Source organism: Drosophila biarmipes, chromosome 3R (genome assembly GCF_025231255.1).
Source record: "Drosophila biarmipes strain raj3 chromosome 3R, RU_DBia_V1.1, whole genome shotgun sequence".
Lineage (NCBI taxonomy): Eukaryota > Metazoa > Arthropoda > Insecta > Diptera > Drosophilidae > Drosophila > Drosophila biarmipes.
Window position 1 is genome coordinate 1,948,398 of NC_066616.1, and position 22,298 is coordinate 1,970,695.

At 39.4% G+C, this 22,298-nt stretch overlaps 1 protein-coding gene across 41 annotated transcripts in view; it reads right to left on the bottom strand.

Annotated features, from left to right (window-relative positions):
- The window catches only part of LOC108026484 (proton-associated sugar transporter A), a 366,519-nt gene that overhangs the window by 249,025 nt on the left and 95,196 nt on the right, over positions 1 to 22,298 (bottom strand). For 26 of the 41 annotated variants that reach the window (XM_050889367.1, XM_050889365.1, XM_050889371.1 and 23 more), the window contains exon 5: positions 80 to 184. The exons of the other annotated variants lie outside the window; for them this stretch is intronic. In XM_050889367.1, coding sequence (XP_050745324.1) covers positions 80 to 184 — 105 coding nt within the window. The remainder of the gene's footprint in view (positions 1 to 79; positions 185 to 22,298) is intronic. 41 annotated transcript variants of the gene reach the window in all.

Sequence of the window (22,298 nt, forward strand, 5' to 3'; positions counted from 1 at the left end):
AATTGTCAATGGTTATTACTTTCCACAAAAGAATCGTTAATATATCAGCCGTAGCCAGAGACCCGAAAAGGTCCATTACCTGACAACAATAAAAGGGACACACGCACAATTCCGAGGGGCACGCTCATTGAGAAGATCACTGAATACTGGCACGTCACATAAAGGGCACAACGCACAAGTATACCTGTAATTTGAAGTCGAAAACGTCAGAAGTTTATTATGTAGTACAGTAATTTATTAAATTTTTGTCGTAATGCGAATTTAATTTTTTACATATTGAAATTAATTTTCCGGCTTCGTTTCGGCGCTTTGCATAGAAAAAGCATGCGCACGTTTACAAAGTTAAATCAGAATTACAAAATGGAAAGTGTACACAATATTTCTTATTTTTTAGATCATGTTCACTTTGATTCATTAACATAGTTTTTTTGTTTAAAAGGTATTGACAATGCTGGCCAATTATCTGTTCCGCTTTTATTAAAGCCAATATTGATAGGACCAGTTTTTTCTGATTTTTTTTTATTCACAAATCAACCACTATTATGAAGGCCTTCAATTTGAAATTATTTGTGGTCAAAAATGGTTGTAATTCTCGATAATAGTAACTATATTTAAATCTTGTATACATTTCATAGCGGTGGGCATACTGATTCTTACTAAAATCGACATTCGGATTATCAATTAACCCCAATTTGGGGTTGAATCGCAACCCAATATGAACCCAAATTTATTTTGACTTTAAAGATTATCCAGAGACGTACAATTTTTTAGGGTGGTAGTCATACCGACAAATTGTGTTCTATTAATCTCACATCCTTTTATTTCGTACTTAATTTCATCCAAAAAGTAAGCCATACAATTATTTAAAAAAAGTAATTTCATTTTTAGGTCCATTCGGTGAATCTTTTCTATTAATTTCATAAAAATTAAGGTAACTTTCGTACAAGTCTTGATTTTGGATGGTTATTCGAATTTCATCGTTAGGTTTAAATGTTTGATTGCACGATGAATAAGAATGAAACTTTTCTTTTCTTCGAAATACTATCAAATAAATAAACCTTTTCTTGAATATTTAAAATTTCGTTCATTCTTTTCTTTTCCACGTTTTACATTATACTTGAAACGACTCTTTATATAGCTTTACAATAAGTAATGTTTGGCTGAGGACTTAGGCTACGTCCTTTTTTTTATAACTAATCATTCTACCAGCCGAATGTGCATGCGAATCACCACGTAAATACAGCAAATCACCGATTTCGTCAACAATGCTTATAGATAGTGTGCTTATTTCATCACTGTTTATCAATAAATAAATAAGGTTATGTGGTGTCACTGTTATTTTATACCCAGGTGGAACATTAATGCCAAGCTAATGCAACGCATGATTCGGTGTATTATCAACACATGAACCGCTGATTATAATACCGATGTACTCCCGAAGATGTTGAGGAAATGGCCAGTCCAGCGCTCAGGTCACACTAGGCGATGATGTGCTTAAAAATGGGTCACTTTCCCTTACCATTGAAACGTGCGGGAGTGGTCATGGTACCTAAGTCTGAAGCCAATCACACCTCCTACCGTCCAATCACCTCACTGCCAGTGCTCTCCAAATTACTCGAAAGAATATTCTTGAGTAGAGTACTGCCGGTAATGGACGAGGCCGGTCTGATCCCTGATCACCAGTTTGGCCTTAGGCGCTGTCATGGAACCCCAGAGCAATGCCACAGACAAGTGCAATTTATCCTGGATGTTTTTGAATCTAAAAAATATTGCCTAGCTGTTATGCTGGATGTTAAGCAAGCCTTCGATCGGGTCTGGCACTTTGGACTCCTCCCAAAAGCTGAAACCCGCCCTGCCAGAGCCGTACTTTAGTTTTCTTAGGTCTTTCCTGGAGGATCGAAGACTTGTAGTCAAGTACGGAAAAGCCCGTTCTGGCATCAAGGTATTTCACGCCCGATCCCAGCAGTCGATACGCACAGCTACCTGGGCTTCATATTAGGTAGGAGATTGACGTGAAAGCCGCACATTATAAAGAAGCGTCGCCAAGCGCAGAATCGCGCCAAAGCCTTTTTCTGGCTGGTGGGCAGGAGATCTAAGCTCCCGACGGCATCAAAACTTCTAGTGTATAATGCGATCATCAGGCCAATATGGACTTATGGCATACAGCTTTGGGACGCCGCCAGCAACTCAAACATCAACATTACACAGGCGCTTGAAAACAAAATGCTTCGCATTGCCTCTAGTGCTCACCTGTTTCACGACAATGCAACTGTACATCAAGTCCTGAACTTCCCATGGGTGGAAGAGGAGTTCCGAAGAACAAGTGGGCGCTGCGCCAACAGATTACAAGAACACCAAAACAGTCTGGCGGTCTACTACGGACTCAACCCCTAGACCAACACTAACACATATACTTAAACCCCACCATAATTTAAATAGTCATGCGCCAAGTTCTGTTAACTCATTTATTGGTTGTCCAAGCTCGGACACTTTTAAATCTAATTTTACCCCTGATAATGAAAAAACCTTGAGAAATTTTTACAAATAATTCATTATTCATATTAGTGTTAACATGATCCCGATATATATGCCGCATATTTAAATCATCGTGTTTCATCATTATAATAAAGTTGGCATTATCCCGAATCAAATGTTTCGGTATATGACTAAATGTTTGACATAAATAAAGAGTCGATATTTTTATGTCGACCCATACAAAAATAAGATCTCATGTTGTCTTTTTTCTCACAAGCATCGTCATCGAATATCATAATGGAATTGTTTTTGGTGTCACTGGGGTCTAGTAATCCGTCATTCTGGGAGAATGTATGATATCCCATTCCTTTTATCGGTTTGAATTATTTCTCCAAGTACTCATATTTGGGTTGATATACACTTTTTAAAAATAACTTTAAAATAATGTGTATAAAATCATATTCTTGTTTTGGTGCTATTTTTAAAAATGTCAAATGCCCTTAAAATGTGTTTAATAGGAAGTCCGGTTTTCTTTCCGTATATTGTTTATATGATTGTAACGTCATTGCAAGCAGTTGTTAAAGTTCGCGATAATTTAATATGATACTCGACTTATAAAAATAAAGACAGGAATCTTTTGTTTCCAGATATTACAAGACAGAATGCTGAACGTGATTTTCCTGGTTTATTAAAATACTTACAAATGATGGATATTTTAAATTTGGATCGGAAATTTTTCTGATTGGACTTGTGTCAACCATTGCTCATAGACGCGATATTTTGGCATTGACTAATGTAATATGTCTTATCTTATTGTTGTGACTTAGCCGAGTGCAATGTGCACGAAAATTTTTTAAATATATTTTGTTGTATCTATTTTTGTGCAATATTTGTACTTATTAAATTTTCGTCCCAATATTTGCTATGGTAAGTATTTAGCAAATCAAAGCATTGAATATACTTATAAAATATTGAATATACTTATAAAATTACCGCAGTATCAAGAAAAGAGTTTTAGCTGTGGAGTATTTTGGATGATTCAGAAAAGAAGAATTATGAAACAACTCTAATGAATGATTATATACTTCTTTTGCTTATTTCAAGGCGGCGGAAAGCATTAAGAGTAGAGATTCGTCGTATAAAAGATTAATCGTACCGCGGTGGTGATAATATAATCGATGTCTTTGGACACGTCTTTTTCGAAAATCCTACAGATGACTTCTGTTCTTATGTACGAAATTACGCTGATGTTTTCAAAACTGCTATATTTTGCAGTTTTTTTTTTTTTTATCAACCTTGATATATTTTTCTGGGTGGCGTTTGCAGCATGGATATTCTTTCCTTAGGCTGTATCATTTTTGGGTTAGTTTTTTTATTACAACGATCTGTAATAAATTCCTTGCCGTTGAAACTGTCTGATTGCTTTTAATATCTTTAATATTATAGTAAAATGTGCCATTATTGTACTTGAAGATTCCAAGATAATCAATAAAGAGTAAGTGTTAAGAGTGTTTTTTTCATTATAATGCACCAAAGGTTATCCTATAAGAATGTGCAAGTCACTAAAGTGCTAGAAAAAATTAGCTTAAAATAAAATAAGAGAAATATAACTATGAACCAAACAATATAATTTTAAGCAGTACATTAGTCTGGCATGCGATTATTTTTTTTATTTTTCAACGTAGAATTTTTCGTTCAAATTATTTTTGTCTTGTAATAATGGATACACAAGCAAATACTATTCTTGTTTCGAGGTAAGAACATATTTTTTGGCCTATTTGTTTCCATTTCTGTAAGCAGAAGATTTCTACATTTGTTTGCTGCGGCTCTCGCGTATTAATACCCGTTACTTGAAGAGTAAAAGAGTATACTAGTTTCGTCGGAAACTATTTAACAGGTAGAAGGAAGAAGTTTGGAAACGCGGATTCTGGTACTCACTTGCATATGCGCGTTCGGGGACTATTACTATAATCTATAAATTAGTTTATTTTAACGGGTTTAGAGCTCATAAAAATTCCCCCTTCGCAATCACATCACCATGTGACAATATTGATGGATTGATTGATGAGCATTTAACAGTAACGTGAGAAAGGTGTACGTGAAAAAGGTCGCACACCTAAAGTAGCCGAAGGTCGTTATCACGTACCCTTTTGCTTCACTATCCCAGGTGTTGCTATGCACTTGAGAAAGCGCGCACACCCAAATAATCCAACGTTCGTAATATCAGTAAAACATTCCACTAAAAGGTCATAAATACTCGTATATCAGCCAGCGCCAGAACCCCGAACATGGTCCCTTATCTATTACCTAACCTTTCATTGAGAAGATTATAAAGGGACAGCCGCCAATTATCTTATGCATCCGAAGGGCACGTTTATTAAGAAGATTACTAATTACCAATCTCCAGCACGTTCTTAAAGAAAACGCAGAAGTATATCTGTAATTTAAACTCGAAATAAAAAGTCACAAGTTTATTCTGTAGCATAATAATACATTTTTTCAATTATTTTTACTCTTTTTTGCCAAATTCTTATATTTAATTTCATAATATTGAGTGCCTTGGTTTCGTAATCCTTAATTCGATGGCACACACAGGTAGCGACTCCCTTGGTGGGTGCATCATTGCTCCACGCACAGGTGTCTATATGATTTTCAGGAACAGATGTTCTCATATTATTTCCATTACATTCAAGGAGTTTTGATTGCCCTTTAAAACATTCTTCCACAACTTATAAAGAAAATTTTATATAGGATTTCATCTTCTTCTTTTACCTCAAGCTGTGCATACTTCAACAAATGAAAACCATTGATTTTTCCCAGAGTCTAAATGATTTTTTCAAAACTGTCCCCTATTGCCTACCTAAGTATGACGGTGTTAAAAAACTGATTTTGCCTTTCCCACCTTTAGGCAAAGTATGTGCGACCTCTTCTAACCAATCTTCTCTCCTGTCCATAATTTTGTGTCCTTTATATCCTTTGGTTTTCAAACCAAATACTTCTCATCTCTTCTAGCCAATTAATAGTCAATGTTACCTGTAAGAATTACCTGCACTGTTTTTGAATTTATAAAATCTTAAACGAACATTCTACTTTGTTCTATGTTTCTCTATCTCCTATATCGATTTGAGGGTGTCCTTTGGGTACCCTTGTATCAAATATTTTTAATCTCTTCTAACCAATGAATAGTCTATGTGCTCTGCTAGAATTACGTATATTGTTTTCAAATTTACAAAATCTTAAATATGCACCTCTCATTTCTTATATTAATAACGTACACGCCCATTTCAAATTTAAATCATTTCACACTGCAAATCAGTTTCAATCCTGCTTTGTACTTTGCAACAAAATAGGTGGGCAAAGCATGTCCGCATAAGCGAAATGCAATTCAACCCTTGGCGGAAGAGTCAAGAAAATTTCTTAAGGTTTCAGGGAAGGAATAGTGCAATAAACGATGGAACGGACTTGATTTTACCTGAAAATTTTTGAGTGAAGCTGGATTATCGTTGCTACCTCATCTTAGTATTTTATTAGAAAGTTATACTGCAGCAAAAGTAAAATTTGAACAGTTTTCAGAGTATATTCCTCTTAAAGACGTGTCCGAACAGATTGAAATGAAAAGCTTTTAAAGCAAAATGTCGTTCATTTATAAAGATTCTGATTTACAATGTATTATTCATGAGCATACCATAAAATAATTTCAAGAACTCAAGAATTTCAAGGGATAGATAGCGGATGGTCTCTAATAAAGTAAAAAAGGCACTTCAACATTTGTAACGAAAATAATCAATATTGTTTTAAATGGGCCTTGATTTCTACCTTAAAAATTGTCAATAGACCGCAAAGAAGTTTGGCGTATAATATGGACATATCGATGGAAATAGTTCTTCAAAATCCACTTTTCATATAGCAACTGAAATTAACAATACTTTTTATGCAATTCAAATGAGGAGTTTGTCCGTTTTACTTCATAAGCCCATTTAGACTTGTCGAACTGGAAAATGAATAGTTTTCATTAGTATATTTGTAAAGCCAAAGTTCCAGGAAAAGGTAAACTTAAATTATATGGTTACTGATTCATTTATCTGTTTAATAGAAATGTGTTATATCTGACTTTTTAGTCAAAAGAATAAGTCTATAAAATTTAAAAAGAGTAAGCTTATGACAGAATTTGTAAGTCTATGGTCAAAAGTTTATAAGAATTGATCAAGTTCAATCTTTACACAGAAAAGGAAAAGGATTGAGTTTACGAAATCTTACAATTGAACACTATAAAAACGTTTTATTATCTAGAACTCCACTTTATGTTTATATCAAAAGCACACAAAACATCTACAGTTAAAATTAAGGAAGCACAATTTTTGCAGTCGTGCGTATAAAGCGTCCCACTCTTTCTAATTATCGAGGTATTTTGTAATTTTATTCAGTTCACCTTTTATATTTACACTGTCCTTTACATAAGACGCATTTTTTATTTTGCTTAACATGTTATTGTAAGGGTTCGGTAATTGGTTTCAAAGTTTCCTCCAATTGTAAGTTCATCTGATTTTTTACTTGTTTGAGATCATTGAATTTTCGCTTCAATGCGAACCTAGCCTTGGTTAACTAAGACAAAATATTCATCGTAGTATATTTTACAAACTTTATAGGGATAGAATTTATAATTTTCGAAATTCTTGTAGTGCCTCCTCAGTTACTAAACATATACTGTTCAGGGAACGCCATTATCAGTAATATTTATATACCATATCCCAATAAAAAGATTCTAAATATTTTTAAGACTTAAAAATGTCTTTTTATTCTTAAAATCTAACATTTTTAAAAATTATTGGCTAATTTATAAATATGAATTGTCATTACTTTTACGAATATGAATTTTTCCATTAACCATCTGATTGATGAAATCATCCTGAAGAGAGGTGTACCTTTTTCGGCATGTATAAGATGTATTTCTTGAACTCGAGAGTAAAAGATTCTCCAACCTTTGTTGTTTCAGTTCCGCTTTGATGATCGGGAATCCTACCTTATCATCCTTATCTCCGATATCAGCCCCGTTTTTATTATTATTCAACTAGTTTTCCTGATTTATGATGGTGATTGGACTTGGTACAGTTATTACCCATTGTTACCTTGATGGTTTAGACTTGGCTTTGGACGGTAATTATCTGTACAGACTTGTACTGTATCTGTATTGGGTTTGTGCAGTATCTGTACTGTACCTGTACTGTATCTCTTTTAGTTGGTAACTAACTGTTACCAGCTGTTGTTTGTTAAGAATGATCAAAGTTCTTGCCTACTAGACGGCGTTCGATGTGAAGTTAAGACTTAGACTGTGAATTTCAACGCGTGCGGGTCCACTTTTTATACTCACAAATACACGTACGCATACATTGAGTTTCGACCCCCGAATATAAATTAACCAATTAAATATACCGGATATAATTCCACATCTACTACGAAAGAAAGTATAAAAGCGGGGCACGGGTGTCAACAGTTTTACGTATCAAAGCCTTGAACTTTATCGTAAATGTGTTGTATTCTATATCCCAAGTATTTCACTACTTCTCTAGGTGGCTGTAGATTTACAAATCTATCGAAATAATGTATTCTATTTTTATTTTTATTGTATGTAATATTTCTAGGATTACTATACCACAATCCCGACTTTTTGGTGTTTCTGGGAGTAGATCTCTCTTAATACACATCTAAAATGAGGGAAATATTTCTTAGCAAAACGCATAATGTTGATATTCGATAGTGGTCTATTTGAATTCTTTATTGTATTCTTCAATATCGCTTTTCTTCTTTACTTTGGTGTTTTATCCCATCTCAAATTTTTCTTGGTTTTCGTTATATTTGGTGCCTTGACACGCGACCAGTCTTCGTTAATCAATATGGAGTCGGCTCTATGTCGTTTACGCAATGTCTTGTTTTGGGAATATGAAATATCGTGCATTTTGTAGGCTTCATCCAATGGGTTTATTCCTTGATTACCGCGTTCCAAACGTTTCTGTAAATTTGTACCTGGACCACAAAACTTATATCCTGTAATATGGACTCCAAACGGTATGTATTGATTGGCTTATCACAAGACAAGACGACAGGACCATCATCGCGTTTACAAATTAAAAAGATGACTGAATCAATTATAAAAAACCTTTCCCCATTTTTCTCACTGAAAGAAGTACATTAGAATAAATTGAAAGATGCATTTAATAAGTCCAAAACAAAAAAATATTAATATTAAGAAATATTAACGATGAAAACGAGAAAAATCTACCGCAACGACACAGTGACAGAAGAGCTGTAATTTTCGAGAAAACCCATGAATTATAATTCGAAAATGTTTATATATTTTCAAAAGGTGTATATCAACCCAAATATGAGTACTTGGAGAAATAATTCAAACCGATAAAAGGAATGGGATATCATACATGCTCCCAGAATGACGGAATACTAGACCCCAGTGACACCAAAAACAATTCCATTATGATATTCGATGACGATGCTTGTGAGAAAAAAGACAACATGAGATCTTATTTTTGTATGGGTCGACATAAAAATATCGACTCTTTTTATTTATGTCAAACATTTAGCCATATACCGAAACATTTGATTCGGGATAATGCCAACTTTATTATAATGTTGAAACACGATGATTCAAATATGCTGCATATATATCGGGATCATGTTAACACTAATATGAATTATGAACCATTTGTACAAATTTCTCAACGTATTTTTATTATCAGGGGTAAAATTAGATTTAAAAGTATCCGAGCTTGGATAACCAATAAATGAGTTAACAGAACTTGGCGCATGACTAATTCCATTATGGTGGGGTTTAAGTATATGTGTTAGTGTTGGTCTAGGGGGTGAGTCCGTAGTAGCCCGCCAGACTGTTTTGGTGTTCTTGTAATCTGTTGGCGCAGCGCCCACTTGTTCTTCGGAACTCCTCTCAGTGCCTGAGTTTGAAAGGGGCTTGGGCTGAGGGAGAGGCGTCGGATGTTCAGGCACAATTTTTGCCGGCGTAAGCTTCGTCGTATTCGGGTCGTCGGATCTTAGTAAGCCTCTCTCCTCTCCAACATAACGAGAATAAATATTTAAAGTTCCTGGAAAAAATAATATTAGAGCGTAAAGTTAGTCAGTCGTTAGTCCAAACTGCCTGCTTGATCGCAATACGATCGGTCTGTGTTTTGGCCATATTCCCCCTCCTTCACGCATTCGTGTGCCAATGGATCGTCGCCGGCCGCGCAGTACGATCCCCTATTGTCGAGGTTGTCCGTCGAAAGTTATGTCATTGTTCTTGACCTACTCCACTTCTTACATCAGCACACCCCATTCTAGTTCACCATGGTTTCAACTTCGTTTTCACATTATAAGTTTATTGGTTAATATATGTACGTCGGCAAATGCAGTGAATAAGCAATATAAAGTTGGGAAATTGTAAAAAAAATATCTCTACTGGACAATTATTTTTATTAGCGGAGAGTATCGATTTTACCACCCGTAAGGTGCGCACATCAGCAAAACGCTGACCATTCACGACTGCAAACGTCGCTCAGAGGGCTCTTGAAATTGTACATACAACTACAAGGCTGATACTCACCGCTGAAATATTAATAACAGCCTATAAAAAAAACTTTTAAGACTGCACGAACATTTATATATGTATGCTTTAAGAAAGGAACCGGGTTCCGACAAACTTACCCCATTTTAAATCCTGTGCGATTCAATATTATACTGGATATATATGCAATATTATATTGGATATATATGCAATATTATATTGGATATATATGCAATATTATATTGGATATATATGTAAATATACGTGCACTAAAAGACTGCTGCTCTTAAGAATACCAATTCACTTAAGGCACGCGTCGTCCGTAACGCTGGTAGTGAGACACGCGACACCAGTAATTTGCCGAATTGCAATTTTCTTTTGGCCTTATTAGCATAAGCCTTATTATAGCATCGAAGTGATCGATGCGTATCGCATGGAATGACTTCGCAAAAAGCAATCTGCGGACGACCATTGTGGTCTGTTGTTAATTTTTTTTTCTTAGGCGCCCATTGACGTGTGGTTTCAACCCACTCCTGTGATCGAGGGTCTCATGTTTTATCGTCAGAGCTGTCCGGGTAAAATGTATTAATTTTTGTACTATAATTCAAGTTTGGTGGCGCTGTGCATGTTTTTCTCAGTATTTTTCGGTCTACTCGGAGACCCTCCCTTTTGAATTCCGCTAATGAAGTTAATTGGGACGTTAGCAGCAAGCTGTCCATCTGGAAGTTCATGTTGTCTTTCAAAAGCTCGACAAACTGATCTTCAGCGATTTTACGCTTCAGTTTGAAATGCAAGTTCTGCATATCCGAAACATAATCGCTAAAAGTTTCGTGCGGCCCCTGTCTGAGATCTATTAGTTCCTTGACTTTTATGAGGTCGCTCGTGGTAGTGGAAAACGCCCGTATCATTTCCTGGTTTAATGAGTAGTAGTCGAAATCGTCAATCAATCTCTGCCCACGTCGCTCGGCAGCTAATAACCTGTCCTCCTCGTGTCTCTGATATCGGGGAAGCATACTTGATCTCCCTCTAGGAGGTCCAAGGGGTAAATTCTCTCCACCGGCGGCTCCTTCCATTCCGGTGGCTTGGTCCAAATTGTTTTCTTCGGACAGGGTGTCTACCTGTACTGGCTGATTCTGGGCGAGATCCCAAGGCTCTCTTTCAGGTGATTCTCCTAGCCTTGGCGCGCTCGCACTCCGGGGCTGGTGGTTTTCTCCGCGCGTCGTTGCGCGGGTCACTCTTCCGGTGCTGGGTTGGAACAAGACCTTCTTTTTGGCCCCTTAATTTATACAGTTGGACCTTCTTTTAAGTCCTTCGCTCTTTTTTTCTATATATTGTCACTTGTGCTGGCTAAGGCAAGCACTCATTTTTCACTTTACGTTTGGTATAACCGGATCACGCGACTCTTTTCCAATCACGCGGTCTGCGACGTAAACGCTGAATAAATCGACAATAATAATGTGTATATACTGAGGGGTGCCATCCGATATTTAAGCCCCAAAAACAAAACACAACAAGTATCCCCAACTAGGGGTGTCAGCCTCTTCTACACAACTGGTTTCCGCTAAGCTAAAATGCCCTTACTTTCCTTTTCTAGTCAGCGCATAAGTTTCAAATGAAAACGCGCTGGATGTAGACCAGGAATCTGTCCAAAAACCCCCTCCCACTAGTCGTCGGAAATCCGGTTGTTTGACCGATCATTCTCGTGCTCCACAACCGCCTTCCTATTTCTCTGGTCTCGAACAAAGCAAACGACCTGACAAACTAGCCTAATACGTTGTAGGGCGTCGGCCAGAGAAACTAAAGATCGTCCCCCACCCAAATATGTCAAGGGAAACAGTAGACTCAAACCAAGCAAACAACCGGACAACCGCCTAGTAAGTTGTAGGGCGTCGGCATTACGTTTCCGGTCCGTTCCCCCACCCCCATCTGTCCTGGATTGACAAACGAACAGTACAACTGCACCGCAAGTGCTAAATGCGTTACCGTAATGTTTGCGCCCCTGCTATTCTGGACTCGAACCTATCAAACGACCTGGTTAATGCCTAGTACGTCGTGGGGCGTCGGCCAGAAAGCACATCTAAATTATATTTACGTTAGCTTCAACAAATAGTCTGTCAGCACATACTGTAGGTGTCGTATTATAAAAAGGATAACTCGTCATTTGATTTAATGAAGTTCCGGTAATTTGGCCATGGACAAAATAAAGGATTTTTTTTTTTTAGTTTAAATATTTCAATGTCACAGTCACAATGTGACAGTCACAGAAGTTGGGGACTTTAAAGTTAAATGGTTGATGTTTGACCCTGATAAAATTCCTTAAGAAATATGAAAATCCTACGTTGGGCGCCAATTCTGTTAAGTAGGCATATTAGTGCCTGAGTCCTGAAAAGGACTTGGGCCGAGGAAGAGGCGTCCGATGTTCAGGCACAATTTTTGCCGGCGTAAGCTTTGTCGTATTCGTGTCGTGGGATCTTAATAAGCCTCTCTCCTCTCCAACATAACGAGAATAATTATTTAAAGTGCCTGAAAAAAATAATATTAGAGCGTAAAGTTAGTCAGTCGTCAGTCCAAACTGCCCCACAAGCTTAGCTGTTGCTTGATCGCAATACGATCGGTCTGTGTTTTGGCCATATTCCCTCTCCTTCACACATTCGTGTGCCAATGGATCGTCGCCGGCCGCGCAATACGATCCCCTATTGTCGAGGTTGTCCTGTGCGATTCAATATTATATTGGATATATATGCAATATTATATTGGATATATATGTAAATATACGTGCACTAAAAGACTGCTGCTCTTAAGAATACCAATTCACTTAAACACAAAAAAAAAAAATGGTCGATGGTCCGACACATGAAAATCGTTTGAGCTATAGGTGTCCCCCTTAAGGGCTGCTGGACCCTGGTGGCTGATCCTGGAGGAGAGGACTCCAGGGAGTCCTTTTGGCCTTATTAGCATAAGCCTTATTATAGCATCGAAGTGATCGATGCGTATCGCATGGAATGACTTCGCAAAAAGCAATCTGCGGACGACCATTGTGGTCTGTTGTTTAATTTTTTTTCTTAGGCGCCCATTGACGTGTGCTTTCGACCCACTCCTGTGATCGAGGGTCTCATGTTTTATCGTCAGAGCTGTCCGGGTAAAGTGTATTAATTTTTGTACTATAATTCAAGTTTGGTGGCGCTGTGCATGTTTTTCTCAGTATTTTTCGGTCTACTCGGAGACCCTCCCTTTTGAATTCCGCTAACGAAGTTAATTGGGACGTTAGCAGCAAGCTGCCCATCTGGAAGTTCATGTTGTCTTTCAAAAGCTCGACAAACTGATCTTCAGCGATTTTACGCTTCAGTTTGAAATGCAAGTTGTGCATATCCGAAACATAATCGCTAAAAGTTTCGTGCGGCCCCTGTCTGAGATCTATTAGTTCCTTGACTTTTATGAGGTCGCTCGTGGTAGTGGAAAACGCCCGTATCATTTCCTGGTTTAATGAGTAGTAGTCGAAATCGTAATCTTTCGCTTTGTCCTCCATAAGTTGTCAATACAACTTAACAGAAGATGGAACTCACGAAAGACCAGTTGGTGCGTTCCTATCGATCTCTGGATGCAATTGGTGGCACGACTCCCTCTCGTCTGGTCGGACGGAGTATCCGTTTGCCTGGGTGTTCTTAAACGGTGCATCTCCCTATCGAGCATGTCCTGCGTCACCGGTTCTAGAGGCGGAGTCTCTTGGAATCTCAAGAAGCTGTAAGTCAGATTCGGAACAATTCGGGTTGGTGAGGGCAGTCCCTTCGGTTCGGGCCCCCTAGATGTTGCAGACTGCATCTCGGCTACTTGCGCTTTCAATGCTTCGATCTGGGCGCTCATACCACGCTGCATCTCGTTGCTCTGCCTCAAGAGCTCCATCAATCTCTGCCCACGTCGCTCGGCAGCTAATAACCTGTCCTCCTCGTGTCTCTGATATCGGGGAAGCATACTTGATCTCCCTCTAGGAGGTCCAAGGGGTAAATTCTCTCCACCGGCGGCTCCTTCCATTCCGGTGGCTTGGTCCAAATTGTTTTCTTCGGACAGGGTGTCTACCTGTACTGGCTGATTCTGGGCGAGATCCCAAGGCTCTCTTTCAGGTGATTCTCCTAGCCTTGGCGCGCTCGCACTCCGGGGCTGGTGGTTTTCTCCGCGCGTCGTTGCGCGGGTCACTCTTCCGGTGCTGGGTTGGAACAAGACCTTCTTTTTGGCCCCTTAATGTATACAGTTGGACCTTCTTTTAAGGCCTTCGCTCTTTTTTTTTATATATTGTCACTTGTGCTGGCTAAGGCAAGCACTCATTTTTCACTTTACGTTTGGTATAACCGGATCACGCGCCTCTTTTCCAAACACGCGGTCTGCGACGTAAACGCTGAATAAATCGACAATAATAATGTGTATATACTGAGGGGTGCTGCTCTCTGCTCCGCAAGTCTCTCTTCGGTCAAGAACCATCCGATATTTAAGCCCCAAAAACAAAACACAACAAGTATCCCCAACTAGGGGTGTCAGCCTCTTCTACACAACTGGTTTCCGCTAAGCTAAAATGCCCTTACTTTCCTTTTCTAGTCAGCGCATAAGTTTCAAATGAAAACGCGCTGCATCTAGACCAGGAATTTGTCCAAAAACCCCCTCCCGCTAGTCGTCGGAAATCCGGTTGTTTGACCGATCATTCTCGTGCTCCACAACCGCCTTCCTATTTCTCTGGACTCGAACAAAGCAAACGACCTGACAAACTAGCCTAATACGTTGTAGGGCGTCGGCCAGAGAAACTAAAGATCGTCCCCCACCCAAATATGTCAAGGGAAACAGTAGACTCAAACCAAGCAAACAACCGGACAACCGCCTAGTACGTTGTAGGGCGTCGGCATTACGTTTCCTGTCAGTTCCCCCACCCCCATCTGTCCTGGATAGACAAACGAACAGTACAACTGCACCGCAAGTGCTAAATGCGTTACCGTAATGTTTGCGCTTCTGCTATTCTGGACTTGAACCTATCAAACGACCTGGCTAATGCCTAGTACGTCGTGGGGCGTCGGCCAGAAAGCACATCTAAATTATATTTACGTTAGCTTCAACAAATAGTCTGTCAGCACATACTGTAGGTGTCGTATTATAAAAAGGATAATTCGTCATTTGATTTAATGAAGTTCCGGTAATTTGGCCATGCACAAAACAGGCAATCTTTTTTTGTAGTTAAAATATTTTAATGTCAGACCTCTATTCTGAGACAAAGTTGGTTGAGTGGCCGCTCAACACTGACAGTCACAGAAGTTGGGAACTTTAAAGTTAAATGTTTGAAATTAAAAACAATTAGGTAAGCATGTGCACATTAAAAAACTTAATTCCCCTCCTGGACCCTGGTGGCTGATCCTGGAGGAGAGGACTCCGGGGACGACTGCCCTGGAAAGGTCGCCTTTCCTTGGAGCCGGCGGCTTCCGTCAGCAAGACACCAGTATGTATTCTCCCCCATTTTCTAATTGTCTAAGGTCTTTTATACCCTTGTAGAGCTTTTTCTGAGCTGCCAGTTTGATGCGTATAAACTAGGTGTTCCCACCTAGGATTACTATATCTCGGTATCCAATATCTTTGGAGTCAACGGCCGGCTGTTGCACTTTGCCAGGTACCGGGGTATGGTTACCAGTAGGTCGATCGTGGCCGTTGTTCTGGCCACCTGACACCAGTAGTTTGCCGAATTGCAATTTTCTTTTGGCCTTATTAGCATAAGTGTGGTTAGTCAAATGGACCCCTCCCTCCGACTTAAGATTCGTCGTTGAATCTTTCTATATGGAGGGCGTGCGTAACACGCCTGTATAATGTTGATGTTTGATCTGCTGGGGGCGCCCCAAAGCTGTATGCCATATGTCCAGATTGGCGTGATGATCGCATTATACACTAAAAGTTTCGATGCCGTCGGGAGCTAAGATCTCCTGCCCACCAGCCAGAAAAAGGCTTTGGCGCGATTCTGCGCTTGGCGACGCTTCTATATAATGTGCGGCTTTCACGTCAATCTCCTACCTAATATGAAGCTCAGGTAGCTGTGCGTATCGACTTCTGGGATCGGGCGTGAAATACCTTGATACCAGAACGGGCTTTTCCGTCTTGATTACAAATCTTCGGTCCTCCAGGGAAGACCTAAGAAAACTAAAGTACGGCTGTGGCAGGGCGGGTTTCAGCTTTTGGGAGGAGTCCAAGGTGCCAGACCCGATCGAAGGCTTGCTTAACATCCAGCATAACAGCTAGGCAATATTTTTTAGATTCAAAAACATCCAGGATAAATTGCACTTGTCTGTGTCATTGCTCTGGGCTTCCATGACAGCGCCTAAGGCCAAACTGGTGATCAGGGATCAGACCGGCCTCGTCCATTACCGGCAGTACTCTACTCAAGAATATTCTTTCGAGTAATTTGGAGAGCACTGGCAGTGAGGTGATTGGACGGTAGGAGGTGTGATTGGCTTCAGACTTAGGTACCATGACCACTCCCGCACGTTTCAATGGTAAGGGAAAGTGACCCATTTTTAAGCACATCATCGCCTAGTGTGACCTGAGCGCTGGACTGGCCATTTCCTCAACATCTTCGGGAGTACATCGGTATTATAATCAGCGGTTCATATGTTGATAATACACCGAATCATGCGTTACATTAGCTTGGCATTAATGTTCCACCTGGGTATAAAATAACAGTGACACCACATAACCTTATTTATTTATTGATAAACAGTGATGAAATAAGCACACTATCTATAAGCATTGTTGACGAAAACGGTGATTTGCTGTATTTACGTGGTGATTCGCATGCACATTCGGCTGGTAGAATGATTAGTTATAAAAAAAGGACGTAGCCTAAGTCCTCAGCCAAACATTACTTATTGTAAAGCTATATAAAGAGTCGTTTCAAGTATAATGTAAAACGTGGAAAAGAAAAGAATGAACGAAATTTTAAATATTCAAGAAAAGGTTTATTTATTTGATAGTATTTCGAAGAAAAGAAAAGTTTCATTCTTATTCATCGTGCAATCAAACATTTAAACCTAACGATGAAATTCGAATAACCATCCAAAATCAAGACTTGTACGAAAGTTACCTTAATTTTTATGAAATTAATAGAAAAGATTCACCGAATGGACCTAAAAATGAAATTACTTTTTTTAAATAATTGTATGGCTTACTTTTTGGATGAAATTAAGTACGAAATAAAAGGATGTGAGATTAATAGAACACAATTTGTCGGTATGACTACCACCCTAAAAAATTGTACGTCTCTGGATAATCTTTAAAGTCAAAATAAATTTGGGTTCATATTGGGTTGCGATTCAACCCCAAATTGGGGTTAATTGATAATCCGAATGTCGATTTTAGTAAGAATCAGTATGCCCACCGCTATGAAATGTATACAAGATTTAAATATAGTTACTATTATCGAGAATCACAACCATTTTTGACCACAAATAATTTCAAATTGAAGGCCTTCATAATAGTGGTTGATTTGTGAATAAAAAAAAATCAGAAAAAACTGGTCCTATCAATATTGGCTTTAATAAAAGCGGAACAGATAATTAACCAGCATTGTCAATACCTTTTAAACAAAAAAACTAGGTTAATGAATCAAAGTTAACATGATCAAAAAATAAGAAATATTGTGTACACTTTCCATTTTGTAATACTGATTTAACTTTGTAAACATGCGCTTGCCCTTGCCCGGAAAATTAATTTCAATAAGTAAAAAATTATGTTCGCAATACCAAAATAATTTAATAAATTATTGTATTACATAATAAACTTCTGACTTTTTCGACTTCAAATTACAGGTATACTTGTGCGTTGTGCCCTTTATGTGACGTGCCAGTATTCAGTGATCTTCTCGATGAGCGTGCCCCTCGGAATTGTGCGTGTGTCCCTTTTATTGTTGTCAGGTAATGGACCTTTTCGGGTCTCTGACTATGGCTGATATCTTAATGCCCTTTTGTGGAAACAACCTTTTGATACTTTGAATGTGCAACCTTTCTCAAGTGCATAGCAACAGCTGGGATAATGAGGTAAAATGGTACGTGATAAAAACCTTCCAATACTTTTGGTGTGCGACATTTTTCACGTGTACCCTTTTCACGTGCCTTTTAATTGCTCATAATGAGGAGGAGGATCTATGGGGATGTGGGGGCGATAGGCGCAATCAAGTATACTCTTTATGGACATGATCGTGACATTTTTATGACTTTGAAACCCATTAAATTCTGTTTAATAAGGGATTGTATATTATAATTTTACCAGACCCGCATATATGAGCCATTAATATGCAAATTTTCCAAGAACCAATGTTTGCTTACTACTTTCTTACGTTGGTAACTTTTTTGTTTAAAGTCGTTTTTTTCTGAACCAATATTGATATTTCGCGATAACTCAAAAAGGGGTAAAAGATTGTTAAAGTTCATTTATGATAATACTGATATTAATATATAATAGAATTAGATTTCGTGATGTGATAACACCCATTTTATAACAGTCAAAAAAAAAACAAAATTGTGTAATACGGAATATTTTAACAAAAGACCAATCTTCAATTGTTTCGTTAAGGGATTTTCGGTAGAGGATGTTTATTCTTAGATAACCGATGTTACACATCTTTATAGCATTTTATGTGTAACTTTTGGAATGAATTTAAAGTATGTGGTGTTTTCTAAGCTTTTTATGTCCGTTACTCGTTTAGTAAAAGGGTATACTATATTCGTCGGAAAGTATGTAAAAGGTAAAAGAAAGCGTTTCCGACGCCATAAAGGAGTCGATCTAGCCATGTCTGTCCATATGAACGCTGAGATCTTGGAAACTACAAAAGCTAGAAAGTTGGAACTTGGTATGTAGATTCTCGAGCTGAATCGCAGCGCAAGTTTTTTTCAGCAGGGTGCGAAAACAACTACTATATGTAGACGCAGAATTGAAAATCTGCTATTATGGTCCTATCGTACCGAATGATACAAAGGTATTGAAGATTGCATACCAAGACTTTAGAAATATGAATTTGTTTTGGAGAAAATGCGGTGAAAGTGTAAAAGTAAAAACTTGCATTGTTCTACGTAAAAACTCATTATGGATTATTAATTAAATTTATAGAGCATTAATCGGTCGGAAGAATTGAAATTAAACAAAACGATAAGGGTGGAAACTCTCTAAATGCACGTCCTACGAACTGGGCCCATCACAATTGTTACTAAGCTATCTTTCAGGTAAAAAAATTCACAAATAGATGTTTAAGATGTCTGAAAGTATATATGTTGAAAACATTATTTTTTTCGAATGCATTATTTATTTATTAATGAATTATGAAATGAATTTTCGGACCTTGAACGAACGGAGTTTTCACATTAAGCTTCACAGCCCAACATTTTTGACTATTTATGGTTATGGTGTACTAATTTCTTTCTTCGATTTTAAAAAATTTGCTTCTATTAATATACAAAATTTAAAGAATAAATTGAAAATTCATGTCTGGTACGGCGGGGGCTAGCGGGGTCTGCTGATGCCGCTGGTAGTGGTGGCGTATGGAGGCGGGAGCGGCGGGAATCGGCGGTGTTGGTGACGGCGAGGCTGCTGCGCTGGGGGAGAAACACTCGTTTCGCGAGTTGCCCGGTGACCAAAAGAAAGAACACACACAACTTTGGCATCAAGTACAATATCGGAGACTCTATAGAGGGGAGACGTAATAAGAGCGGGAGAGCAAGAGCGGTAGAGCGGGAGTGTGAGAGCGGGAGCGGTTCAACAGGCAAAGCGGTCAGTGGGCCAGAACATTCCGCCCCTTTGCTAGCATTGCAACGAGTTGCCTACGCCTGCGTACAGGCGCCGGAGTGGATTCACCGATATATATATGCAATATTATATTGGATATATATGTAAATATACGTGCACTAAAAGACTGCTGATCTTAAGAATACCAATTCACTTAAACACAAAAAATATATATATGCCTGAGGCACGCGTCGTCCGTAACGCTGGTAGTGAGACTCGTTTAAATGGGTTATCAGGATCAGCACGACCAATTCACTTGATTTAAATGTATTTCAAAGCATTTTTGAATGCTTCGCATGCATGTGTTTCGGTTGTATTATATGCGGCTAATTGCCTTTCGTTATGTATAAGTTCACTTTAGCTTTGAATGATTCAATGATTGATTCAACTTTTTCGAAGTATGCTGTCGGTCACTAAGCCTCTGATCGTATGAGGATTTCGAGTACTGCGGCTACAAGCATCCCAGTATGTCTAATACCGTCCTTGCGGTTGACATTCCCTCCTGCTTTGATTATAATGGCGGCGATGGTCCGACACATGAAAATCGTTTGAGCTATAGGTGTCCTCCTTAAGGGCTGTTGGACCCTGGTGGCTGATCCTGGAGGAGAGGACTCCGGGGAGTCCTTTTGGCCTTATTAGCATAAGCCTTATTATAGCATCGAAGTGATCGATGCGTATCGCATGGAATGACTTGCCAAAAAGCAATCTGCGGACGACCATTGTGGTCTGTTGTTTAATTTTTTTTCTTAGGCGCCCATTGACGTGTGCTTTCGACCCACTCCTGTGATCGAGGGTCTCATGTTTTATCGTCAGAGCTGTCCGGGTAAAGTGTATTAATTTTTGTACTATAATTCAAGTTTGGTGGCGCTGTGCATGTTTTTCTCAGTATTTTTCGGTCTACTCGGAGACCCTCCCTTTTGAATTCCGCTAACGAAGTTAATTGGGACGTTAGCAGCAAGCTGCCCATCTGGAAGTTCATGTTGTCTTTCAAAAGCTCGACAAACTGATCTTCAGCGATTTTACGCTTCAGTTTGAAATGCAAGTTGTGCATATCCGAAACATAATCGCTAAAAGTTTCGTGCGGCCCCTGTCTGAGATCTATTAGTTCCTTGACTTTTATGAGGTCGCTCGTGGTAGTGGAAAACGCCCGTATCATTTCCTGGTTTAATGAGTAGTAGTCGAAATCGTAATTTTTCGCCTTGTCCTCCATAAGTTGTCAATATAACTTAACAGAAGATGGAACTCACGAAAGACCAGTTGGTGCGTTCCTATCGATCTCTGGATGCAATTGGTGGCACGACTCCCTCTCGTCTGGTCGGACGGAGTATCCGTTTGCCTGGGTGTTCTTAAACGGTGCATCTCACTATCGAGCATGTCCTGCGTCACCGGTTCTAGAGGCGGAGTCTCTTGGAATCTCAAGAAGCTGTAAGTCAGATTCGGAACAATTCGGGTTGGTGAGGGCAGTCCCTTCGGTTCGGGCCCCCTAGATGTTGCAGACTGCATCTCGGCTACTTGCGCTTTCAATGCTTCGATCTGGGCGCTCATACCACGCTGCATCTCGTTGCTCTGCCTCAAGAGCTCCATCAATCTCTGCCCACGTCGCTCGGCAGCTAATAACCTGTCCTCCTCGTGTCTCTGATATCGGGGAAGCATACTTGATCTCCCTCTAGGAGGTCCAAGGGGTAAATTCTCTCCACCGGCGGCTCCTTCCATTCCGGTGGCTTGGTCCAAATTGTTTTCTTTGGACAGGGTGTCTACCTGTACTGGCTGATTCTGGGCGAGATCCCAAGGCTCTCTTTCAGGTGATTCTCCTAGCCTTGGCGCGCTCGCACTCCGGGGCTGGTGGTTTTCTCCGCGCGTCGTTGCGCGGGTCACTCTTCCGGTGCTGGGTTGGAACAAGACCTTCTTTTTGGCCCCTTAATTTATACAGTTGGACCTTCTTTTAAGGCCTTCGCTCTTTTTTTTATATATTGTAACTTGTGCTGGCTAAGGCAAGCACTCATTTTTCACTTTACGTTTGGTATAACCGGATCACGCGCCTCTTTTCCAAACACGCGGTCTGCGACGTAAACGCTGAATAAATCGACAATAATAATGTGTATATACTGAGGGGTGCTGCTCTCTGCTCCGCAAGTCTCTCTTCGGTCAAGAACCATCCGATATTTAAGCCCCAAAAACAAAACACAACAAGTATCCCTAACTAGGGGTGTCAGCCTCTTCTACACAACTGGTTTCCGCTAAGCTAAAATGCCCTTACTTTCCTTTTCTAGTCAGCGCATAAGTTTCAAATGAAAACGCGCTGCATCTAGACCAGGAATTTGTCCAAAAACCCCCTCCCGCTAGTCGTCGGAAATCCGGTTGTTTGACCGATCATTCTCGTGCTCCACAACCGCCTTCCTATTTCTCTGGACTCGAACAAAGCAAACGACCTGACAAACTAGCCTAATACGTTGCAGGGCGT